This window comes from Babylonia areolata, chromosome 2 (assembly GCF_041734735.1).
Source record: "Babylonia areolata isolate BAREFJ2019XMU chromosome 2, ASM4173473v1, whole genome shotgun sequence".
NCBI lineage: Eukaryota > Metazoa > Mollusca > Gastropoda > Neogastropoda > Buccinidae > Babylonia > Babylonia areolata.
This window is the reverse complement of record NC_134877.1, coordinates 16,192,390-16,219,380: the sequence shown is the minus strand read 5'-3', so window position 1 is coordinate 16,219,380 and position 26,991 is coordinate 16,192,390. Positions and strand designations below refer to the sequence as shown.

General features: G+C 38.2%; 1 protein-coding gene across 3 annotated transcripts; it reads right to left on the bottom strand.

The window, feature by feature from the left end:
• On the bottom strand, positions 1-26,765 carry LOC143298580 (60 kDa heat shock protein, mitochondrial-like). Of its 3 annotated transcripts, none has more exons than XM_076611469.1 (13): positions 26,681-26,765; positions 22,352-22,543; positions 21,285-21,537; positions 18,528-18,610; positions 16,346-16,441; positions 13,659-13,752; positions 13,009-13,177; positions 11,817-11,916; positions 6,335-6,442; positions 3,802-3,939; positions 2,735-2,909; positions 2,221-2,399; positions 1-1,328 (listed from the first exon to the last, which is right to left on the bottom strand). In XM_076611469.1, the coding sequence occupies exons 2-13, from the start codon at positions 22,517-22,519 to the stop codon at positions 1,200-1,202; spliced, it is 1,692 nt and encodes a 563-aa protein (XP_076467584.1). In that variant the 5' UTR covers positions 22,520-22,543; positions 26,681-26,765; the 3' UTR covers positions 1-1,199. The 3 variants fall into 3 exon arrangements, with proteins under 3 accessions (XP_076467584.1, XP_076467577.1, XP_076467591.1); XM_076611462.1 differs by having other exon boundaries at positions 26,677-26,744; XM_076611476.1 differs by lacking the exon at positions 26,681-26,765 and adding an exon at positions 26,370-26,391.
• Positions 26,766-26,991: the final 226 nt, after the last annotated feature.

Genomic DNA, 26,991 nt, shown 5'->3' with positions numbered 1-26,991 from the left:
TATTTTTCCCCCATTTTAATTCAGTACACAAACTCAAGACAGCATATTCTGTAAATACTTACAATGGTATTTTCAGGAATATGACAATCAGTTATAAAACAAAAACATTCAACTGTTTCAACACAATTATCATGTGTCAACATCAAGTTTTTAATCTCTTTTCGATGTAAACTATGGCCTGACACCACATTCACATGTAATACTTAACAGCATCAACAATAATACAAGTAACTTTAAACACATGTGTAACATAAACTGGCAGAGCTAATAAATTAGCAACAGAAAAAAACACACGAAACAAATTGAAAGCACCACAAATTTCTTCATATGTATTTATATATATTCATATACAATTGTCAAATCTCCATATTGGCAAAGTAAAACTGAATATTTAACAGAAATCTCTTCCAATGTACACAACAGCAACAGGAAAAAACAGATACAAAACCTGCCACCATTTAAACAAAACGAGCCCGAAATTTTCCATTATAGTATGTTGATTAAAAACCAACCAAGCAAAATTCAGAACCACTGAAAATGCATAAACACGAGGGAAAAAATGTCACATAAGACTTTCGTGCGTTTTGAATCCTAAACATGATATATGCAATGTTCAATGCTGCATTTGAATAATTTATCTTTGTATCAATTGCATATCAACATGCTCCTCTCTATGCAAAACATGTATTTCATCACTTGGGTACTGTAAATTATGGTCCCCTTTTCAATAGAGGATTCACAATGACGGCAAGAAAGACAATGGAGTATCGGAAATGATTGTAAAAATTATGGCAGTTAGTGTGAAAAACATGGCAGATTCCGCTTTGAAGTCAAGGATGAACAATGGCAAACAAATACACCTCACACTTTTATCACTTCTGACTGACAAACACATACTGTCACTCATTTTGTCTGCTTGCAACCCATCTAAACAAACTGACATTCACAACCATTCTTGGGAATTATACCTCAACATTCAAGACTGACCTTGATTTTTTTAAAACTGGCATTCATGACCAATTTTCATTTTTTGTGTGTGTGTGACTGGCATTCATGACCAATCTGGGATTTTACACAATGGCATTTCTGACAACCAAAACACAAGGCAAAATTTGATGAGAAAGCAACATTCTTCAAATCGATTAACAAACCAACCGCCGAAAGTCTGTGATGGATACACAATCTGAAGGGAAGAAACTTTACATCTCCATGCCTCCCATACCACGCATGTCCATCCTCTCATCCCTGGGAAGTTCTGTCACCACAGCTTCAGCTGTGGTCAGGAGGGAGGCCACTCCAGCGGCATCCACCAAGGATGTCCTCACCACCTGCACAGTCACGTTAATGTTAATCTAATTTCTCTTCATACAGTGCTCCACACTCTCAAACTTTACACTCCATGCCCTGCAAGCATAAGTTCACAATCAAAAGGACTAAGTTGTAAGTAGTTAAAAAAAATCAGTGATGTTCATGCACTACTGCTTTTCTTGTGATCGCCCAAATGAGCAAGAAATGTCCTGCGTCATTAGAAGACATGATAACCTGTGATGACAGAAGTTTGAACAATTGAATAACAGAGAGGAAATGTAATAAAAAGAAAATTAAAAAAAAGAAAGGAAAAAAAAAAAAAAAAAAAAAAAAAGAAAAAAGAAAAAGAAAAAGAGGAGATGTTTGGTGCACAGGCCGCAGAATAAGAAGATGGGAAGACGTCTGCCATGAAAGAGGGAATACACATAATGGAGGCAACTACCCACAGTTCTGTGTGACTGGTGAATTCAGACACTAAATTATCTAATCAATCATTCCAGGTAAGTTTCATGGCCAATGTCCTTTATTCAGAGTCAAAATGGGAAAAGAGATGGACACCAATTCCAAACACTTAAGCTTTTCTGTGTTTTTTCTCTCCACATTATCGAGTTTGGGCCTAAACCCCACACAACAAAAATGTGATTTATTGTACTTCAAACTTACTGAATGAAATAAGCTGGATGTTATTTTCACTAGTTCAACACAAGGTGTCAGATTTAAACTTGTACTTCAAACTTACTGAATGAAATATACTGACTTATTTTCTTCGGTTCAACACAAGGTGTCAGATTGCCCAACCCTCCACACAGAGAACCTCACCTTACTGAGTCAGGAAGATTGGCCTCATCTTAACTAGGGCTGTACACATTTCACACTCCATTCATCCCAGATGGTGAACGCATGACCACTAACCTTTGTGGGGTCTATGATTCCACGCTCAATCAGATTGGTGAACTCGTCGTTCATGGCATCATATCCATGATCTCCCTTTGCATTCAGGATTTTCTCAACCACCACATAGGCATCCGCTCCAGCATTTCTTGCTATGGTCTGTGCAGGCATGCGCAAAGCCTTCTTAACAATGTCCACACCTAGTTCACAGAGGTAAGGTGGTGAATGAAAAACAAACTAACAGCTCACAAAAGCAAACAACTATTCTACTAGTAATAAAAATTAAAAAAGAGAGAGAGAGAGAGAGAGAGAGAGAGAGAGAGAGAGAGAGAAAGCTGATTTATCCATCATCTTTTGTTGTTTTTATAAACAGATCTGGTATACCATATATGAATCAGTCTGCATGCTTTGACATCTTAAAACTGAATCTGCTTTGTTAAATTCTGATTTTTACAGACACTGAGAAAATCACCCACAGCTCACCAGTGTAATTGTTATATTTACACATAATGTGAGGAAGTCACCCAGAGCTCACCAGTCTGCTGATCCCTGTTATCTGTTTTGAGGCTTTCAAGGACTTTCACACATCGCAGCAGGGCAGTGCCACCTCCAGCTACGATGCCCTCTTCCACAGCTGCTCGAGTGGCATTCAGGGCATCGTTTATCCGATCCTTCTTCTCGTTCACCTCCACCTCACTTGTACCTCCCACCTGCAACAGGTAATTCTTTTGTAAATAAAAAATAAATAAAAGAAAGATAACTAATAAAAACAAACAAAAAACCCAAAAGCAACAAAAACTAAAACACTCAGTAATACATAAAACTGAAAAACAAACAAAAAACCACCAAACTTTAATGCTTGAAATATTCCCTCGATTTGATGTTACAAATACTTCTTTTCCATCAAACCTACACATGCAGTAAAAGCTAAAATAATGAGCAGATGCCACAGCCTCTCCACTTTGTTCACAAGTTGGGATATCAAATGCAGCACAAGAAATCTATTTCTGAACAAAATTCCCATTCCATAATCAACCGGCAGGTTCAGAGTAAAACCTGACAACTATCCATGCAGACCAAGAAAAACATACATTTTAAGTCAAGTGTCCCTACATGCATAATATATACAAAATTATCACTCCTCCCTACAAAAAGCAAAGCTCAGAAATGTATGCATTTTAACAAGAATCTGTTGCTATCAACAGCTTGCACAAATAGTTAAAATGCAATTTCAATGTTGCATCTTTTACATCCTCTGACTCGAGACAATACAGAGAAAGAGGGAAGAGAAGATGCACTTCATAACAGAAAACAAGAACAATTAGCTGTCAATGTTTATGGTCTTTTCTCTCTTATTTTTCTGATTTAATCATAAAAAAAAATTCTTCTTCCAAATACAGTACACAAATCCACTGTTCAAAACTGTTATACCAGACCCAATGATAGAAATAAAAACCGTAACTAAAATGAAAAGTAAACTGCAGCAGTCTTTTATTCAAAACTGGGGTAGCTTCTTCACAGAGCCAGAACATGACATGCTGCAAGGCATACACTTTGCTTGTAATGACTCATAACCTGACAATTCAATTATATGCAACTAACCTTGAGCACGGCCACACCATTGGACAACTTGGCTAACCTTTCCCCCATCTTCTCCTTTTCATATTCCGAGGTGCTGATTTCGATCTCATTCTTGATTTCCTTCACACGCTTTTCGATATCTGTTTTGTCTCCTTTGCCCTGCACAACATGGTTTTGTTGTAGAAAAAAAAGGTATAAATATCTAGTACTTCTCAAGAGTGCACAACTCAGTCATTTCTAGTCAGTCTATTCTTTCACAATAGACTCACTCCCCAAATCTTGATTGATGTTATGTGTATGTCCATCTGTTTAAAAGCAAAAAAAGAGAGAAAAAAAGTAAAAAAGAAAAAGCCAAATTAAAAGCCACTGATTGTCACCACTCCTCCAGTTTCTGCCTCACCACTCCTCCAGTTTCCTGAGAGGCAGGCACACAAAGACATGTATTTTTCATCACTGTTGACTTCATGCAGCAAGCCTATCAGGTGTTGAAAAAAAGAAAAATACCCATTAACCTCTTGACTGTGCTGTTGATGTACAGAGTACGCCATGAAACATTTGCCAATGCTATATTGATGTACGCTGTACGTCTTGTTACAACGTTCTACGTTTCAAGTCCCGTATTACAGAAAATAGAGTCTGCTAACCATTAAATTAGCTCCCCTGAGAGCTCTTTATATTCACCTCATTGTCAATATTTATGGCAAAAGTTTTGCAAGTTTGTATGAAGCTCAAGTAGTGTTTGAAAAGCCATGGCTGAATGCAGACAAACCCCAACACTTGCACAAGTATTGGAAGAAATCTTTAATGATGCAAATAGTAAAGATGAAGATTGTGAACTAAATAGATAGAACTGTGTGAAGTTGCTGTCGAAGACGCTGATTCTGACATGGAAGGGGGTGGGAGGTGGGGTTGCTTGACAAAAATGAACAAAGACAAGCTCAGCTGATTCAAGATGCAGGTGAGTGTTTACAAGGTTTGTCCGTTTATTATTAGCTTTCTGTTTGTTGTAACAATGAATATAACTGCATTGTGTGTGTTTTGAATGTGTTAGCTGTGGTAAGTAGCTGCGTCAGTCACTGATCAGTGTGTGTGTATGAGAGAGAGTCAGTTACTTGTCTACTGTGTGTACAGCTTTCTGTGTATTCGTTCCTGAGTGTGTATTGGTTTGTTGTTGTGTGAGAGAGAGGAGTAGTTGATGTTTACAAAACTGAAATCAGAGAATGATATACAGAACTGTATGCCTAATTACTTTGTAAATGCAACACTTGTAGAAGTGTGTGTGTGTGTGTGTGTGTGTGTGTGTGTGCGTGTGTGTGTGTGTGCGCGTTGCTATTTTGTTTTGTATGAGAAAGAGAGAATGAAGGAGGTGTGGCATACCATGAACCAGTTTCAGTTTGTTTGTATTTCAGCTTCTGAAAACAATCAGAAATAAAATGGTTCCATTTCATAACTTTTTTTTATGTGTAAAAAGAAACAAAAAACAAAACAAAAAAACAACACACCAACAAACTTAGTCTTTTATGCAATGTGTTTCAGGTATGCAGCATGGTGATGACCATGTGCATCCTGGACCATCTGGAGTTGACAACTTGCCACAAACCTGCAGCTGAAGACCAGCAGCAGCAAGACCAAAGGGCAGTAAACAAACCTCCACCAGTTCTGGATTACAACAAAAACATGGGTGCCATGAACCATCATGACCAACAGCTGCAGCCCTACGATGCCACAAGGAAAAAACCCTGAAGTGGAGCAAATAGCTTTGTGTGCATTTTCTACAAATTGCCATGATGAATGCACACATTCTCTTAAAAAAAAAAGCAGGCAACAGCAGTACATTCTTGGACTTCCAGGATGTAGTTAGTGCCATGATTTTTGGTGACCAAGACCCAGACACTGCTAAAGATGACCATGCTGTTCGTCTGTGTGGATGACACTTCAATGATGTCATCCCATGTACCCCACAGAAGGCCTGGCTACATAAGAGGTGCAGAGTCTGCTGGAAGAAAGGACAAAGAAAGGATGTGAGGTTCTACTGGCCAGACTGCCCCATCACTGTGCCTTGAAGACTGTTTCCGCAAGTACCACACACAGCGTTTTTACTGGCGATAGATGCTGGGTGAGTACACCCTTTTCATTCTTTGTGTGGACTGTATTGGAGTCTTATGGACCCAGACACTGTTGCTCAGCCTTGACAGCGTGTGTGGTTGATCACAACAGTCACAAAAAAGACTGGCTGATAACCTGGTTGATGTTGTAGCACCTGTATGATGGAATGACAGTCCCAATTTAAAAAAAAAATTATTATTGCATTTTATGAATTTTTTGTGTCAGATTGACTTGTTATTTGAACATGTGAGTATTAATAACAAAATCTTGGTTCATTTTCCTTTCATTTGATATATACTTTTATGCTATTATCTTCAGTACTTTTTGAAATATAAGCCAATTAAAATCATTGGCATGTTTTTTTTGAAAATGTTCTCAGTACTGGCAATAGCAAAACGTATTAGCAGTGAAGGGGTTAATAAACTGATCTTTTCTCTGAGCATCATACCTTCATCAGCAATGTGTCATCTTTGGTGACGGTGACCTCCCCTACTTGTCCAAAGTCATGCGGCTGGACATCCTCCAACTTGTGCAGGTTCCCTTCATCCTCAAATACCTGTTGAGCATATGTAACATTTCAGAATGATCTTTTATCCCATGAAATACAGGAACAGTTTGTTAACCTGCTAAAAACTTCCTAAATAGAAAGGTTTCTTTAGATGTCACAATAGCATGTGGGTTATGTTGTACATTTTTGAAGAAAAAAATATTGGTAGTTCAAGCACAACCGATACAAATCATCAGTTTTATGAAACAGTAACAGACTAGGGTAGATTCTGGCAAATTCTTTTGGTCTCATTTTATAGCATGTTGTCATTTAAGAATTATAAACCTGTCCCTGCTGTATCATGCTGAAAACAGGGAAACCCTGCAGTCAGGAACAGATCGCAGGATGTCAATGTGGCATCGTTAGACAGCCATTGCAGCAATATGCCATCTGCAAAGGAGGAGTAGATGCTTTGTTGCTGTAGGAGGAGTAGATGCTTTGTTGCTGTTGTCATCTTAACTATCTTCAGCCACACAGGTTAGTGATTTCATACTACTGTTTTATAGTTTACGCTTACACTACATCAAACTATCATCATAAACTAGAAGTTCTCTGGGGACATGCTTGTAAACATTTCAGAATGATCTTTTATCCCATGAAATACAGGAACTGTCTGTTAAACTGTTACAAACTTCCAAAATAGAAAGGTTTCTTTATATGTCACAATAGTGTGTAGATTATGTTGTATATTTTTTTAAGTAAAAAAATACTGGCAGTTCAAGCACAACAGATACAAATCATCAATTTTTATTAAACTGTAACAGACTAGGGTAGATTCTGGCAAATTCTTTCGGTCTCATTTTATAGCATGTTGTCATTTAAGAATTATAAACCTGTCCCTGCTGTATCATGCTGAAAACAGGGAAACCCTGCAGTCAGGAACAGATCGCAGGATGTCAATGTGGCATCGTTAGACAGCCATTGCAGCAATATGCCATCTGCAAAGGAGGAGTAGATGCTTTGTTGCTGTAGGAGGAGTAGATGCTTTGTTGCTGTTGTCATCTTAACTATCTTCAGCCACACAGGTTAGTGATTTCATACTACTGTTTTACAGTTTACACTTACACTACATCAAACTATCATCATAAACTAGAAGTTCTCTGGGGACATGCTTGTAAACATTTCAGAATGATCTTTTATCCCATGAAATACAGGAACTGTTTGTTAAATTGTTACAAACTTCCAAAATAGAAAGGTTTCTTTAGATGTCACAATAGCGTGTAGATTATTTTGTATATTTTTTAAGTAAAAAAATACTGGCAGTTCAAGCACAACTGATACAAATCATCAGTTTTATGAAACAGTAACAGACTAGGGTAGATTCTGGCAAATTCTTTCGGTCTCATTTTATAGCATGTTGTCATTTAAGAATTATAAACCTGTCCCTGCTGTATCATGCTGAAAACAGGGAAACCCTGCAGTCAGGAACAGATCGCAGATGTCAATGTGGCATCGTTAGACAGCCATTGCAGCAATATGCCATCTGCAAAGGAGGAGTAGATGCTTTGTTGCTGTTGTCATCTTATGTACCTTTATCCACACAGGTTAGTGATTTTATACTCCTGTTTTATCGTTTAGTTTATGCTTACAATACATCAAACTATCACCATAAAATAGAAGTTCTTTGGGGACATGCTTGTAAACAAAATCAGCCATTGCAGAAATGTTCTATACAAAAAGGAGCAAATGCTCCTGTTTCAAAGAACTCAGACTCTTCCATGAAGTAACATGATTTACTAACATACTTATCAACAATACCTATTTTCACTCTGCTTCTGACTTGTATTTTCAGAACTACCTACTTGTGCTCCAAAACTATCATTCCCTTCTTTTTATATGACAATATGCAGGCAACAATATTAATGAAAACTTTGTTCATGGATTTTCAATTACAAGGCAGTGATGTTCCCCCCACACACACCAGTAATAGTTACCACTGCATTGTAAGGAATACATTGCTTGCTAAAAAAACGAAGATATAAAGAAGAAGAAGAAGAAAGAAGAAAAGGAAGAAGAAGAAAAGGAAGAAGAAGAAGAAAATCAATATCAATTCTTGTCTTCATATTTTACACCAGGGTATGAATTATGTGTGTATTCTTAAATGTAAACTACTGGTATTTGCAGCAGCATATCAGATACACAAATCATCAGGTTTATAAAACTGTGGCAGACAAAAGTAGATGAAGGCACCCATGTTCACTTGTTTGTTTGTTTCCCCCCTCCATTCACAGAATAAACCTGTCCCTGATGTATCATGCTGAAAACAGGAAAATCCTGCAGTCAGGTATATATCACAGGATATCAATGTGGCATCATTAGACAGCCACTGCAGCATTATATCATCTGCAATGGAGGAGTAGATGCTTCTGATTCAGAAGTTCTCAATGATACTACACCAAACTTAATATTATGATTCACTAAAATACACTTAATCATGTTATCTTTTTCAATTTTCAAATATTTGACTTTTTCTGAACCCATTCAACCCTAGGGAGTTTTTCCAGCCTTGACAGGCTTCCACCCCATAATGACACAGAAAAAAACTGAAAATATACTGCTTTTTCTCTAAATTACAAATTGATAGTTCCCTTTCTTTGTGGTTTGTACATGTAAAGAAACATGAAAACAGTTTTAATGAGACAAAAGCTGACACCAGCAATTCTTAGGCGCAAAGCTGAATGAGTTACTTTCTTTGATGCATGCCCTTTCTCCCTATACCCTTCCTCCCAAAATAGCAAAGCACTTTAAACCCTGAAACAAACAGATGTCAAGGTGTACAAGCAACCAGAAGTGAAAGCTTCACACAGGAAGCAGTATTTTGGCTTGAGCTGGGGAGAGAAGACAACAAGAAAGCCGGACACAGTGCAAATGGACTTGATGGACATACACATGGGAGAAATTTTTTTTACACTTGTCCATCATCACGGCATCTTTGTTGTGCTGCTGACTAGCATTTTCTAAACCGCCCACTTGTGCTCCAGAAAAGTTACTTTTCTCCCATTTAACACCATCACCTTTTCTTATCTGGTTTCACTTTCTGCTTCACAATTATCTTCTAAAACATGTCAAAACTTCTCTCCACATTCTTGCAACAGTTCTTATGGTTTCTTTTGTGCAATCCCACACCGCTTTGCCTGGTTACTTCCTAATGTCTGAGTAACATGGCTTGGCATGCGCTGTGCTGTATGTGTTTATCAGGGTATATGAGCCTGAGCGTGTGGGCGATGTGTGGTGTGTGTTTGCCACTGTATGTGAGTGTGAATGATTGTGTGCATGCAAAGCCAAATTACTGGCATTTGCTGCACTGCCACATTAGACAAAAGCAGATGAAGGCATCCATGTTTCTTTCTAAATTTCACAGCATGTCTCATTCCAGTATAAACCTATCCCTGATTATCATGCTGAAAACAGGAAAACCCTGCAGTCAGGGATAGATCACAGGATGCTAATGTGGCATCGTCTGACAGCCACTGCGGCAATATGCTGTCTGCAATGGAGGAGTAGATGCTATGTTGCTGTTGTTTATATTATTCTACAATATTATAGTCTATCCATGCAAGTGGTAACTTCACACTGTTTTTAAGTTCTTAATTATGACTCAAGCTATCACTAAGATTTATCAATAAACACATCATCATCACACCATCTTTTTTTCTACTGTTGATTTGCCATTTTCAGAACTGCCCACTTTTGTAATTTCATAATCAGGATTAAATCTGTAAAATTTTGGAAATTTCACAATGGTTAGCAGGTGTGCATAAAGATGGTGCAGCACAGGCAACTAGAAATTGTCAACAAAATGCCACAGAAAGATACCAGCAGCTTGTTCAATTATTTGTCCCGAATGCACCATCACAAATACAGGAAAACCTGCAGTGCAGAAAAGGTCAGAGGGTGTTAATGTTGCATCATTAGACAGCCATTGATGGGATATACAACCAGCAATGGAGGAGTAGATGCTATTTTGAATGCAGATCTTTCACACACACTGTTACTATTATAGGAATAATGCGTTTATCAGATAACCTGATTTCCTTACTTCACAGTAATCACTTATTGTGAGAATATGTCTTTATCAAGATGACCTGTGTTTAGATGATACAAATTACAACAGTGATCAGTCATATATAGTTCCAACTTTCACATAACCAATAATCTTAAAAAATCGAGAAACTGACTTCATTCATTCATACGAACCACACAACGCATAAAAAAAAATAATAAAAAATAATATTTTGTTTTCCCACCCATTTAATTACCACAAATCCACCAGAATTTCCATCTATCATATATTACAACCCCCCCCACCCCCTCTAAAAAAACAACAACAAAAACAACAAACAAAAAAAAACCAAGGAGAAGAAATATTGTTCACATGCACTTCAATTGAATGAAGTCAGAGGAGACCGACACACATGCACAACTATTAGTCTGTTGTCTACTGATGCAAAAAAGTATCCTTTGAAAAAAACAACAACACTATCATCTGTTTCAACATGTAACCATGGCCAGATGCCATTAAAAACAACTGCTAAAGGCAATGATTCTATTCTCATCATTTAACAATAGCACAAAGCTTGGCCTCCAGCTGTTGCCGGTTCATTCTAGGTTTCAAATACACAATACAAATTCATGAACAAATGTGTGTTCACCAGCTATGAAGTGGCAGACTTGGGTAGTACTGTAAACGTGCGTTCTTTAATGTCAGAAAAAAGAGGAGGAAATCATCACATTCACAGGATTCTTCTCCCTGAATGGTTCTTTGGAGCATTGTTTTAGCACGGCCACTGGTGTCACATGGCCATACCAGAAGCCGAGTGGTTAAGGCATGGTACTTTCAACCTGAGGGTCCAGGGTTCAAATCTCAGTAACAGCAACCGGTGAGTAAAGGGTGGAGATTTTTCCAATCTCCCAGGTCAAACATATGTGCAGACCTGCTAGTGCTTGAACCCCCTTCGTGTGTACACGCATGCAGATCAAATATGCAGGTTAAAGATCTTGTAACCCATGCTCGCATTTGGTGGGTAATAGAAACAAGAATATACCCAGCATGCACACCCCCGAAAACGGTGTATGGTTGGCTACTTGGTGGGACAAATAAACAAAACGGTCATGTATGTAAAATGCTACGTCTGTCTGAGTGTGTATGTGTGCGTGCATGAAATCTGATTGAATGACAAAGGAAATGAATGACGAGTGCCCAATGGCAGCAGTCAGTCGGCTCTACCCTGGTAGGCAGCCTGTTGTGCAAATGATCCCCTCATGAGTTTATAAAGTGCTTAAAGCTTGGTCTCCGACTGAGGATAGGCGCTATATAAGTATCCATATCATCTCAAATCAAATCAAAATGTAACACATACACACACAAGAAACATGTACTCACCACAGCCCCGGTGGCCACAGCCATGTCTTGCATTGTGTTCTTACGATTGTCTCCAAACCCTGGGGCCTTTACCGCCACCACTTGCAGGCCCACTTTCAGCCTGCACACACATCCACTCTGGTCACTCCACTCACACCATTCTGTTCACTGAAGACTACTGTACTGTGTTGTTTTGTATTACTCTTTTTGTCACAACAGATTTCTCTATGTGAAATTAGAGCTGCTCTCCTCAGAGAGCGCCACCCATTAAAAAAATGTTTTTTTTTCTTTTTGCTGCAATTTTATTTGTTTTCCTATCGAAGTGGATTTTTTTAAATAAAATTTTGCCAGGGACAACCCTTTTGTTACTGTGGGTACTTTTATGTGCACTAAGTGCATGGTGCACACTGGACCTTGGTCTCATCCGAATGACTAACGTCCAGACCACCACTAAAGGCCTAGTGGAGGGGGAGAAAATACTGGAAATTATGGGATTTTGTTGAGTGAGTGAGGAGAGGAGCCAGGCAAACACTGCGACAGTAACCCAACCAAAACGTTAAAATAAAGGACTGCTTCATGACGTAGATGGTGTTTCTAGTAACAAATAGAATCTAGGAAGATTCCCCAAGCTATATCTACCACTATTTTTGTCAACAAACGGAATGCAAACCAGGGAAAAGTCAGAATATTTTGATGACAAGTTATTGTGTTGTTGTGGCAGCGAAGCATACATGTTTGTGATGACGAGTTATCTCGTCATATATGTAGCCTAGGGGCTAATCATGGGTCACGGTAAAGTATGTGTAATTAAATCATGATTTATCAATTCTGTAATTTCTTCCAAGTAATAAGCACACAGGCACTACTTGGTACAGACTTGGTTCTGATTTTTTGGGGGGTGGGGAATGGAGGTTACTGCGTGTGAGTCTTTGATTATAAAAATACAAATATTGCAAACGATGATGCTGATTTTCCAATCTGACTGCTCTTGTGTTTCATTTGATGCTCTTTCTCTTGCCGTCTGCTTGTCTGTGTCCAATCCTTTTCTTTATTTTTGGTATCCTTTCTGTTTGGCTTTTTTGTGCTTCCCCCCCCCCCCCCCCCCCCCCCACGTTCCATTGCATAATCACACTCCTATGTAATTTTTGACACTTGACTTTTGTAAGCAAAGGTACACCTTTTGGACTCAGTCATTCTGACATTTACTACCTACCTGTTGAGCACCAAGGTGCTCAGAGCTTCCCCATCCACATCTTCAGCAATGATAATAAGAGGCTTTCGGGCAGTGTTGGCTAACTCTAGTGCAGGGATGATGCTCTGAATAGAGGAGATCTTTTTCTCCGAGAGAAGCACAAGGGCATCTTGGAACTCACATTTGGCTCCTGCCAGTGGAAGGGAACAGTTTTGTGGTTAACTACAAGAAAAGAGTACTGTGTCACAATATAATCTATTTAAACAACAGTGACCACATATAAGTGTGCTGAATGTCATGTATGATTGTATGCTTGGGTCCTAATCACAGCTCCATACCAAGAGAAGTGCATAAAAGTTAATACAAATGTTTCATTTATCATTATTGAAAAGCATGCAGGCAAGTTCAAGTAAGGCTGAAAAGCTGTATTCAGGGAGTAAATCACAACCAAAACAGCAATACCTAAGTGAGCAACATATCAAGTTAAACCGAAGTGTATGTATTATTTCCATGCGTCACAGAATATTCGAAAGGCTGGTGAGAAAATTCAACAACACTATGAATATATTTCAGTCAGATCTTCTAACAGTACAAAACTGAAACAAATCAAATATAATTCAACAAAATTCAGGACATAACTTCAGCACTTAACAAAACTAAAAACTGTTTACCTTTGGATGAATTGATGAAATATGGTGAAATATAACCTCTGTCAAACTTCATGCCTTCGATGATTTCAAGTTCATCTTTCATTGTCTTCCCATCCTGCAAGACAATCACAAGAACTTGAAACTTTTTTCTCCTTTTACAATATATGTCTTAAGTATTTGTTCCTGGTATGTGGTCTTTCTATACCGTAAAATGAAGTCAGAGAAATGTGAAAATGTAAGTCTATCAGCGCTGTCAGTAAGTTGATTGTCTTCAAGGCCAGGTGCAGAATTAAAACTTAAATCAGCATTCTTACAGCTGATTCTTATGTAAGTGGTTGGTTCTGCAATTGTTTCATAGCAATTTCCATTGAAAACCATCCTTGGGTACACTGTTTGACATTTTCATCCTTTTCACCATACCAAAACATTAATAAGTACACTGTAACATTTTCAACTCTTGTGTTTATGCATGCTTTAATCCCTTCAGCTGGAAGAAAAGACATGACAGAAAATTTATCATTCTGTTTCACAGAAACTTGTATCTCTGTGAACTTCCAGTATCAAGATGAAATCCACGATCCTTGAATGGGTATACAGAGGCGACTTTCCTTGCATCACTAAGATCCTATCAGACTAACTTCCATACCCTGACAGAAGCAATTATGTGGTGTATTCTTTGACAGTTTCAATCATCAATGTTGCTAATTATAAACCACACAGGCTGTACCAAGTTAATACAAATCTATCATCTTGTGTCGAAGAAACATGTACCTCTGTGAACTTCCAGTATCAAGATGAAATCCACGATCCTGGAATGGGTATACAGAGGCGACTTTTCTTGCACCACTGAGATTATATTAGACTAACTTCTATATCACGACAGGAGCAATTATGTGGTGTATTCTTTTCAATCATAAATGTTAATTGTAAACCACATAGGTTGTACCAAGTTTATACAAATTTATTCTGAAAACAGCACTTTGAGCATCCTTATTGATTTCCTACTTATGTGCAGAATGTTACCAACAGTCTTTCCCTTATTAATGGCTGCGCTATCCATCCAAATTCTTCCAAAGTGAAGTTTTACAACCTACTGGCCATTGCCTTTAAGGTCAAGCTGTTCGAAGCTGTTGTCAGTTGAAAATTTCAATGCAGCAGTCAGCTTCCTTTCATGGCTTGGGTTGGCTGCATTATGAGATGATGTTCGCTGCTTAAGTCTGGTAGTTGTTGAGATGGAGGTCCAAATGTCCATGGCCATTGTCAGGGCCACCAAGCAGCCAGACTTTGTGTTCCACTGAAGACAAGTACACCCCACACAGCCACACTGCCGCCAGTAAAGGAAGTGACAAGTCACAAGCCTTCACCTTCCCTTCTGAAGTCGTCCTTTGGTGTAAATTGCAAAACAAGCACAGACTACAGGCGTCCTGGACTCATCCTCACTCAGTGCAATGACTGCTATACATGAAGTGAGAAGTGCAGGCTATCGAATTTGGCACTGCCCCAGACCATCAGATCGGCTGAGCTGGAAAGCCCAAGGGAGAAGTCTGGGTGATGTTAGCCATCACATCCACTGCCAGACCCAAACCAACCTGATCAGGTGTCTTCTGGCTGTGTCATCACAACCACTCCTTGAGGTGACCCTCAGCTGAGTCAAGCAGATGTTCCCTAGTCCTCTTATGAATGTCAGATACTGATTACAGCATGGGTAGAAGATCATATCACTGAATAAACACACAAGCGCAGAAGCAGGACTCGATCAGTATTATATAAATATGACAAATAAAGGCCAAGAAAATATTCTTTATAAAAAATATAAAAATGTACTGTATGAACATTTCCTATTAGTCTACAGACTTCCATCACAGAAAGAAATGGTAGAATAAAAAAACCCAAAAAAAACAAAGGGGGTGAGGGTTGTGGGGGATTAAATTCTTAACAATTCTTTCACCACCCTCAAGATAATGATTTCATCAAGACTTGTACCTCTGAGAATTTCCAGCATCCTGATGAACCCAAGATCCTGGAATGGGTAAACAGAGGTGGATGCTCTTGCACCACTGAGATCCTATCAGAGTAACAATTATACTACGATAGGTGCAATATGTGGTGCTATTTTAGCAGAGCACACATACATTAATATCTGTTAAATCAATATTACACAGGTTGTATCAAGCACAGGTCTTAGCAATGTAATGGATACCAACAGATTTCAGTGTCTTGTGGACTCGAGCAATGCCAGTAACTGCAATATCAAAAAGGTCATAATTTGTTTATAGACACTCTTTATGACTCTGTGAATTTATATAATAAAAGTAGCACTCAAGCAGAATTCAACCAACCATACAAGATCTTTTTTTATTTTTTAAAACAGCAAATATTCTTTTAACACCTTTCTTATCTGTTTCTTTACCTACCCACTGACAGCACTGTATGCAAGTTTTACAATATCAAATGTGAAAATTGTCAGAACAAATATATTAAGCCTCTCCAAAAAATCCAACCTCAAAAGGGCTGAAGTATTATACAGTATAACTTATCTGAGGAGAAATGTTAATGCTTTGTTCTTTACATGATCATGTATTTGATGGTTTTATCTAAGACCTCATATTTGATTATTTCTTGTTGTCTCTGTCTTTGTGTCACCCAAGTGTGGACATTTTTATGCACCCTATACTGTATACAAATCAAGTTAATTTATTAATTCATACCTTCACTGTAATGACACCGTCACGTCCAATTGTTTTCATGGCATTTGATATCAAGTCTCCAACTGAGGTATCGCCATTGGCTGAAATAGTCGCCACCTGAACACAAATCAGCAGTCACACCAGATATGCAAAACCAGTTTAAATCAAGGAATATCTACCCAGTGCATTTTCCCCATCAGGTTAGGAAAGCTTAAAAAAATGGAAAATACAAGTCAAATCCTAAACTCAACACTTAAATCAACAGACTAAGAAGCAGTAAACTTCACCACCTCTTACATTCAGATGCAATTGTTGAATGGAATACATAGGAAATTTTCTTTCACAGGAAATTTTCTATCTAAAATTACGTTTAAATAACATACTTACCGTGACCCAACTAGTGCAGACTCCGGCAGGGGTCTGACATTCCTGTCCTGTGCAAACTACTATCTGCCTATGCGTAGAAAATGAAAGCAACTACGGCCGATAACCTCCCGGAAGTAGGTAACCTCCCCTTTGTCCCGCTAGCTTACAAATGTGCAGGATACAGATCAGTGTTTAATAATATTCCAGTTAGAAGACTAATAATGTCATGCAGCCCACAGCTAAAGGAACACTGTTCAGTTTTCCTTTCACTTTTCAGTTTCACATCCACTATCTCATCTCTTCTCATAGCATTTAAAAAAAAAAAATTTTTTAATTTTTTTTTTTAGCTTCCTTGATCTCTAATTCTACACTAAAAAAAAAAAGAAGAAGAAGAAGAAGAGGAAAACATACCTGTTATCATCTTCTGTTAGTCCTACATTCACTTGTACTATGGGAGTGGGCTCTTATGTGCATGACTGTTTATACCCTACAATATAGGCAGCCATACTCCATTTTCAGGAGTGAACATACCAGGTATGTTCTTCATTCCTGAGCCCACGGAACACTGCTACTGATTATAGAATCTTTTCTATTCTTCAGAACAGAACAGAACAGCATGGAATAGAGCAGAATGTTTTGATTAACAAGTGTACCAGGGTCACAAGGAATACTGGGGGGACATAAAAGGTAAAAACATTAATCAAGAAATCATGTATAAACACAAAGTACAGTTTGATTTGAGACACATATGCATAAATGCTCATGCAAGTGCAACTCACTCAAAGTGCACACACACACACACACACACACAGAGCATATCAAAACGTGTGCTCATTTGAATATATGCCACACACAGCACAATACATATGAATGGGGCAGAGGACTATATTCACAGTTAAACAGTCACTGATTGCACAATTTTCTTTCATACACTTTGGGTTCGTTCAAGGGACAGGGCATTGACTGCTCAAGGAAAAACTTTTGGTAAAGCGAATGGTTTTGGTCCTGATACTTCTGAACTGAAAACCTAAGGTAAGCATCTTAAACGTTGTGAAAGCTGGATTAATTCTGAATGAAGGGTGCAACAGCTGAGTGGTTAAAGCGTTGGACTCCAATCTGAGGGTCCCAGATTTGAATCTCATTAACGGCACCTGGTGGGTAAAGGGTGGAGATTTTTTTCTTATCTCCCAGGTCAACATGTGTGCAGACCTGCTTGTGCCTGAACTCCTTCATGTGTATATGCAAGCAGAAGATCAAATACGCATGTTGAAGATCCTGTAGTGTAATCCATGTCAGCGCTTGGTGGGTTATGGAAACAAGAACATACCCCAGCATGCACACCCCCAAAAATGGAGTATGGCTGCTTACATGGCGGGGTAAAAACGGTCATGCATGTAAAAGCCCACTCATGTACATACAAGTCAACGTGGAAGTTGAAGCCCACGAATGACGAAGAAGATCTTATGCATGCATATACACAAGTAGGGGGTTCAGACACTAACAGGTCTGCACATATGTTAGCTTGGGAAATTGGAAATATCTCAACCCTTAATCCACCAAGCGCAGCGAAACCAGTGATCAAACTCAGGAAACTGGAGAGAATCCAGCTCTCAACCCTTTAGCCAGCGCACCCATACAGCTGTAATTCTACACTAATTAAAAAAAACAAAACAAAACAAAAAAACCCAACAAAACCACCCAAACAGAAGGTAATAACAAAAAAAAATCAGATCTCTATCATTATCAATCCTCCCACTGAATATGAATTATTTATTTATTTATTTATTTTTTTAAAGATCTATGTATTTATATAAAAGAAGTCCACTATGATTCCTACCTGAGCAATTTCTTCAGGAGTTGTCACTGTCTTAGACATCGACTTTAGCTTGTCAACAACAGCTTCCACTGCCATCATCACACCTGATGTAAAAACAAACCCAATTCCTGTATGGTTCCAATCATGTTCAACTTCAAGTAGACTGTCACAGTTTCATTTATCAAAACAAGTAAGATTCCATTAAATCTTCTTCAGGTAAATAATGTCTCATTCTCTAAGGAGAATTAATGACAGTGGTTGTGTGTGGTGATTAAGTATATAATATCATTTGTTTATATGTGGCAACAATGGGAGGTATCCACCATTTCTAAAATGCAACATTTTTTGTCTTAAAAAAAAAAGAAAAAAAAGAAGTGAAAAATTCAAATCAAGGCTGCCAAGATACTTTTAACTACATATTCAGTGGTATGCACTCTCTCCCATCTATGACTGAAAATGCCCACCTATAGTAATTTAATACCTTTGGTTAAACTTTACCCTTCAATGATACACAAAGTCATTGAAGGGGAAGCGTTACGGCATAGTTCTCAGCTGACTATAAATGTTTTCAGTTTTGGGTGTAACAAAAAAACAAATGTACACATAAATAACAGTATGAACCACTCCATTTTCTTCCCTTAGCAGCAAGTCCTCTTGAATATGACAGTGGTAATGTTTTAGAAGTTTCTTTGTGGCCCAATTCACAAGAAAAGTGACATTGAAACTTATATCAGGTGCCCCCCAAAAAAGTGAACCGCTTTTTGACAAGAATTTTTTCAGTGACAGAGAAACCAAATTTATTGAAAATTTTCACACAGTAACCTTAGGGTATCATCAACATGTCTGCAAAATATCTAAAAGTTTGGACAAAAATTATGCAAGTATTGTCAAATTCAAAACAGCGTGTAAAAAAAAACCAGTACCAGAGCTGTGCAACGTGACCTTCATCATGTTCATGCCATCTGCCAGGTGTTGGTATCTGTCAATCAGTGTCAGTCTAAAAATAGCCTGTCTGGGTGTCAAGTCTATTGATTTTTTTTTTTAATTGTCGTCTGTATCCAAGTCTGTATCCAAAATCGGTTCTGTCCAAAGTTTCAGTTTGGAAGAATCAACCATGCCTTTGAGTGAAAGTGATAAGGTTACCATTGAAAACTGTTTCAAGGAGAAAGGCTGGGGTGGAAGAAGGATTGTAAAGGAATTTCCAGGCAAGGGGTGGAGTCATGTCACTGTAGATAGACTTATTGCTAAAATACGCACTACAGGGTCAGTAGCATATAAAATTGGCAGTGAGAGACCCAAGACTGCATGTTCAGAGGAGAACAAGGACCATACTGAGGAACTGATTCAATCCCAGGAGGAGAACCCAGGGACCCACAAATCTCTTAAAGAAGTCGCAAGCGATTTACAAGTGAGCAAGTATTCTGTGCAAAGAATGGCGAAAGAACTGGAGCTGAAGTCCTTCAAGAGGATACGGGTACCAAGGAGGGACCAAAATGTTAGAGGGAAAAGAAAAACTCGCTGCCGTAACTTGAATGACTGCTACTCAGCCACCGATGTGAAAGCGATCATTTTCACAGATGAGAAAGATTTTACGTTAGAGATAGCTAAGAATAAAAACAACAACAAAAAAACACACAAAAAAACAACAACAACAAAAAAAACAAACAAGAAAGACTGCGTTTATGGGAAACCGAAAAGAGAAATTCAGGCATCTCGCCTGTATCATGAGATTTCTAGATTTCCCTTAAAGATAATGGTTTCAGCTGGAGTATCCTGGAAAGGAAAAATAAACATTCATTTTATTGACACTGATAGAACCAAGGTTAATAGTGAAAGCTACATTCAGTTATTGGATGACAATCTTCTCCCGGATTGTAGGCGTCTTTATCCTAGAAACAATTACGTGTTTCAGCAAGATGCAGCTCCTTCACACACAAGTAGGGTAACCCAGGCCCATCTGGAAGAGGCTACACCAGAATTCATCAAGAAGGATGAATGGCCTCCACAATGGATTATGCCATATGGACTCTCTGAAGGAGAAAGTTTACCGGGGAATAAGAGACAAATTGACCGAGCAAGCGTTAAAGGACAGGATAATTATGTCATGGGAGGAGATATCGGTGGAAGAAATATGTAAAAGCATTTCTGCTTGGAAGAAACGGCTTCGTTTAGTCATGGAGGAAGATGGAGGCCACACTGAGCATAAACTGAAATAAGTGAGTTTTCCCTGATATTGGATTTTTTGATATGTTGTTTTGAATTTGACAATACTTGCTTAATTTGCGTCTGAACTTTTAGAGATTTTGTAGACTTGTTGATGATACCCTAAGGTTACTGTGTGAAAATTTTCTATGAATCTGGTATATCTATCACTGAGAAAATACTTGCCAAAAAGCGGTACTGTCTTGGGGAAACCCAATATAATAATTCAATAATTTGTCTCTATCTTAGCCATTTACAATATTTCATTTTCAGAAGTAGAGACCATCTTGGTAAACTTTACAAAGTCACCCAGTCTCTTCACAGACAAAAACATCCAAACAAACTATAATCTACATAATACAAAATCTTGGCTAGTTTTCAAGGCTTGACCAGTGCATTGGGTTAATACTAAAGTCAGGTATCTGCTACTTTCTTCTTCTTGAAAGCAGTGTAGTGTATCAAATTTGGATCAGTCCCCACCCTTCAACGCCATGTCAAAAAACAAAACTTTAGCAAAGTGAGAGTGAGTGAAAAAGTCAGAGACAAACACAAAACTGATCACTTGCTGATACCAACCTTTTCTGATCTCAATAGGGTTGGCTCCTCTACCAATGTTATCAAAACCTTCTTTGGCAATGGCCCTGGCCAGGATGGTGGCAGCGGTGGTTCCATCCCCTGCCTCCTCATTGGTGTTGCTGGCCACATCTTGCACCAGCTTCGCCCCAATGTTGTGGTACTTGTCTTTTAGCTCTATTGCTTTGGCCACAGTCACCCCGTCTTTGGTAATCTTGGGACCTCCCCAACTTTGTTCCAAAATAACATTTCTTCCCTGAAATCACAGTACAACACAGTACAATTTAAAAAAACAACCAAAAACAAAAAAAAACAACAACAACAAAATAAACAAATCAAATCAAGCTTAGACTGAGCAGGAATGTCCGTGTGAACATACAACAAAAACCAAAATTAACACAAGCTTTATATTGTGTGACATAATTTAACCCAATGTCAAAATTCTATTGCTTAGCTAAAGGCAGCCCGCTAGTATTAGTAGTAACCACAAATAAAAAAATTCCCCAACTCTACCTATTAAAATTCCAATCTGGCAAACATTAAATTCCTCTTTTCTTATTTCCTGATGAATTCCTGCTAACAACAAAACAAAAATCGATGTAAAAAACAAAACATAGATTTATAATCAAAATATACTGTATGGAAGCTACTCAAAATAAACAAAACAGTTAAATGAATAAATCAATCAATGACAAATATGATACGAGAATTTATGTTTGGTACAGACAGTTTTTAAGTGTCATACTTTCAGACTTATACCATGTACAACAAATTTCATTATCCTTCCATACAAACTGTAATTAATCATTATCTGCGAAAAACAACTGAAACAGACAGACATACATTATTTACTTTCAATCTGTAACTGTAAAGGGGAAAAGATTTACATTCAATCTGAGAAGAGGAAAAGTAAACCACAAAACAGCAAAAGATTATAGTGTGTGCAACATTATGCTTTTCTAAATGAACCATATTCTGGTGCAGGAGAACTAGCCAATGGAAAACAATCACAGAATCAATTTTTTTTCAAAAGGGTCATAATAATCAGTCATTTGACATTGTTGCAGCACCTTTGGCCCCATCGTGACAGCCACAGCATCAGCAAGGATGTCCACTCCCTGCAACATGAGGGCTCTGGCATCTGATCCAAACTTCAGATCTTTGGCGTAGCATCGAACACACGCTGGGGCAAGTTGTCTTGCAACCACTGGCCGCAACAAGGATGGCAATTTGTACATAATGGTCTGTGTGTGAGTCACCACCTGCCACACGAAATAGTAGAAATAGATTAGATCGAGTATAAGTAAGCATGAATTATAAATACTAACACTTCAATGTGCACTTTTGTGTTACACAGAATGACATAATTATATCCATTGCCATAAATCTGCTCCAAGTGTATATGGATCTGTCCACACGCTCTGACACCTTGAAACTGAAACTAGGGTTTGACAGGGAGAAATAAGCTTTTCAGATGGTGAAAATTACACTACAGCGGTTGATCTCTTATTTCATTTTTTTTTTTTTTTTACTTCTAAAAATTATGTACTGTCTACTGCTTTTCAAATTTGCTGACTATTCTGCAGACAATCGGGTGTAAGGGAAAAATGTCATTCTCCTGATGGCTCTCTTAACCAATCACAAACTGCATTTCCGTTTGGCCAATCACGGAGTCAGTGGGTTTTTGCATTCAAAGCGTAAGTATCGTTAGGATGGAGCTCAATGAAGGAACCAGGTTTACCAGCTACAGCGAATTTCACACTGCTTTTAAAGCAGTTCAAGAGCTTAAGGAGCCAGTTTTACCAGCTACAGTGAATCTTACACTGCTCTCAAAGCAGTTAAAGCATTGGTCCCTGATCATTTTGGAACCCTAATCCCCTGAAGCGACTGTCAAAGGGGCGAGTGGAGATTAAAATCAATTCATGACCATCCATCGCTTTGAGATCATCCACCATCTTGCCTGATCAACTGTTGGGAAGTTAAGTTGGCCCATGATCACTCTGACAGCCCATTCCATCAGTAATATGGTACACCAGTGATTTATAAGGCAACATAAGGGAAGGGAGGTGGCAATAGACTTTTATACTATTAGGTACAGCAGAAATTTGACATTTGTTCTTGTTCAAGTTGTTGGGATGTACATGTATGCCATGCTTCATGTCGATCTGTGATCATCACCAAGCCACTTTGAAATCAGTATCAGTAGCTCAAGGAGGCGTCACTGCGTTTGGTCATATCCACATATGCTACACTACATCTGCCAAGCAGATGCCTGACCAGCAGCGTAACCCAACGCGCTTAGTCAGGCCTTGAGAAAAAAAGAAAAAAAAAAAAAAAAAAAAGAAAAAGAAAAAGAAAAAAAGAAAGAGTAAACCCCCCCACCCCCCCCACAACACAAAAAAACCAACAGCAAAAAACAAAGACAACCACCAAAAAACAAAAAAGCCCCAATAATAATAATAAAAAAAGAAAGAAAAAAAGAAGATAAATATATAAAAACACTACTAATAATAATATCTAAAAGGTGCAAAATCTTGATTTTGTCAAGTCTAGGTGCGCGCGCACACACACACACACAACAAAAAAAAAAACAAAAAAAAACAACAACAAAACCAACAAACACACACAAAAAAAATGATGCAGACACACGTTCACACATACACGCACACACATATGCACAGCAGATATATAACAAACATGCAGTTTCACAGATATGAAAGCACGATCAAATACACACAAACGTACATGAGTACCAACCCACACGCACATTACCCTGCACCCACCCTCCTCTACACACTCATTTCTAGGCTACACATCGCAGCTTCCACGGCACACACACACCCCTACACACACACACTTTTACTTGTACAAGCACACACACATACGCCCATATGCCCCACCCACATTATATATATATATATATATATATATATATATATGCACACATGCACGTTCTAATATTCCGTTGCTCCCACAGTGTAGACATGCATACACACACATGCCTCATCCTCTACACACACACACACAATGACACATTCACACGCATGCACATACACAGAGCTCTCCTGACAGTGTACACTTACACCCTCATGCACGCACACAGACACACACATACGCCCGGAAACCAACATGCCATGATTCGAACGGACTCAATGAATCTCATACAGAAATTTGAAAGCAGAATGGGAAGCCCAGAGTGGCATGAGGCAATACCAAAGAATACCAAAAAGAACAGGTACAAGGCCATCACATCATTGATCGCCTCAAAGAAATAAAGGCAGAGAGAGGGAGCGGCTGTAAGTCTAGCATAAAAGGTAGAGGACGATGCTTTGCAAATCAAACGAATATCGGCATCATTTCCAAACCAACACTGCGCAAATTACTTCAAAACGGAACAGAGTCTCTGTGGGCTTTTCCAAATAGAATAGACTGAGCAACACCTAGACGCCACGTTCTTGGTATCACAGATCTTTTCCAACCCCTCTTGCTACTTTGAAAAAGAAGTGACAATATCCAAACTGCCCATTGAAAACAAACAAATCAGAGCTATAATACTATGTAATAGCATTTTCTAGCATAATTGATCACAAATTATCAATTGATCACTAAACTGTTGGAAAATCATCTAGACTGGCAGAACAGGCAATCATAAAGTGCTTCACCCAACTATCAGAGGAACAGGTCTATTGGCTCAGCTGATTGTAGGCAGATTAGAAATTATGGCTGCAGGCTCAGCCAACTATTGCCAGTATTGGTCAAATAGCATCTGTCTTTCAAATACCATGTAACATTATATGACACTTGTCAGTTGTGCTATTTTGGGTATTCACATTTGGACTGTTTCAATGAATTACTGCTTATCAAGTATCCTAAATGACAGTTAATGAGAACTACAGCCTGATTCTGGTTGAGTAATAAAAAAGAAAAAAGAAAAAAAAAAGTACAAACGGAACTTTCATCATCTTAAGAAAACGCAAACATGTAGATCTTGTTAAACTTAAAATAAATAAACCTGATGCATAAAAAAAATATAGTAATCACTGTTCAGTATTGTATCACTGAATAATTATGGCAACAAAAATAATAAACAGGTGTCTTGAAAACTGAGCAGTCTATACAATTATAGAGTATATCATGTCCCCTATTACCATTTCCAATACTGTTCAATTCAGTATTTACTGCATCATTCATGGTTTGGTTAGATCATAGAGATACAATGTAGGCGTAAAAATCTATTTGCTGACAAAACTATTGCATCATTCATGGTTTGGTCTGACCACAAAGCATAGGCGCAACAATCTATTTGACAGGATAGATATGGGTAACTGAACGATCCAGTTGAAGCAACCAGCTCAACGTGTGTACTGTAAAGATAACATGTTGTATAATAGTCAAATGTAGTTCTTTTATTTTTGAAGGCTTTTTCCAACTGGTTGCACCAAGAAATATTTGTCTGCTCATTCTTTTCAACGTTTTGTAGACGTTTGAAATGGCAGGGGTGCTTGAACTTGATTGACATAAGGTATTATTGGGACATCACACCAGACTGTTGTATTGTTGGTCTTGATCACACATTCACACAGACATTTAAACACACACTCTCCACACAAACGCTCTTTTGAGAGTGCCGAGTCGCTGTGCAGCATTGTTCACAAGTAGACTCCTGTCAAAATATCCTATGGTCTGATTGCAAACGACACTATTTTGCAACATATCCGATCAAATCAACTATTTTAAACTGTGTCTAAGTTCAAGTCCTAAAACTTGCTTCCACTGATTTTAGGATTTTGAGAGCACGTTTGTAACCTTGGGCGGCAGTGGTGCGCGAAGAGAAGAAAGAGCCCGGAAATAACCAGAAATAGGTGATGTTACACTTTCTTAAAAATGGACATTCATCAAAGCATTAGAAAAAGGCCGAAGCAGACGTTAAATTGTGAAATGCAACCGTTAAGAACGCTTCGAAGAGGGAGACCTGTTCGCAATTACCGATACCTTCCCCATAACGTAAAACTGAAGAGTAAACCTGAAAAAAAAAGTCACAAAAAACAAACTCATGACAATAATAATGTGAACCAGACGCCTGAGTACGTTATAAGTATGCCTTGTCGAAACGCACGTCAAACTTTGTTCAAAACACTCAGTACAGACAAGAATGAAGCTTGAACAAATCGAAGAACTCTGTAGATCTAGTTATTTGCGGAGTTGGGATCAGGATCAACGTTGCAGAAGCCAATTTTTGACCATCCTAGTTATTACAAATTTGAACAGTGACTAAACTTGACTCCCGGTACACTGAAAATTTGTTGATCTATTGTAACTTTTTACTTTAAGCAATTAAAATCGGAAGACAAAAACATCTTTAACGGCAAAAAAAGGATGTAAAATACAAAATTACTTGCAAGTTCAACCCCTTCCAGAAGTTAACCTCACTTGTCCCACGCGGCGCTCGCAAGTGTGACCTCTTTTGTGGGGGAAGTCATTGGTCCAGCCGTTCAGAAAGAAAAACCCAAACATGTATAATCATATTCAAATATGCGCAGGTGCAATGACAAAAAACAACAACAAATACAGTCCAAATTATACTTCCTGAAACGAATATTTGTTATTATGTTATGTTTCATTTTGTGGTGACCGTTTCTAAAACTGTCAATAAACAATATATATCTAATAAATAACAAGAATACCCACTTCTTATCCAGGTTCAGTCATG

Excerpts from the sequence above, each read along its gene's own strand:
- LOC143298580 (XM_076611469.1), bottom strand. The coding sequence starts at position 22,519 with ATGTACAAATTGCCATCCTTGTTGCGGCCAGTGGTTGCAAGACAACTT. Across the intron at positions 13,178-13,658 it reads TTTCATCAATTCATCCAAAG|GAGCCAAATGTGAGTTCCAA; the intron begins GTAAACAGTTTT and ends TTCCACTGGCAG. Across the intron at positions 2,400-2,734 it reads TAACAGGGATCAGCAGACTG|GTGTGGACATTGTTAAGAAG; the intron begins GTGAGCTCTGGG and ends TCTGTGAACTAG.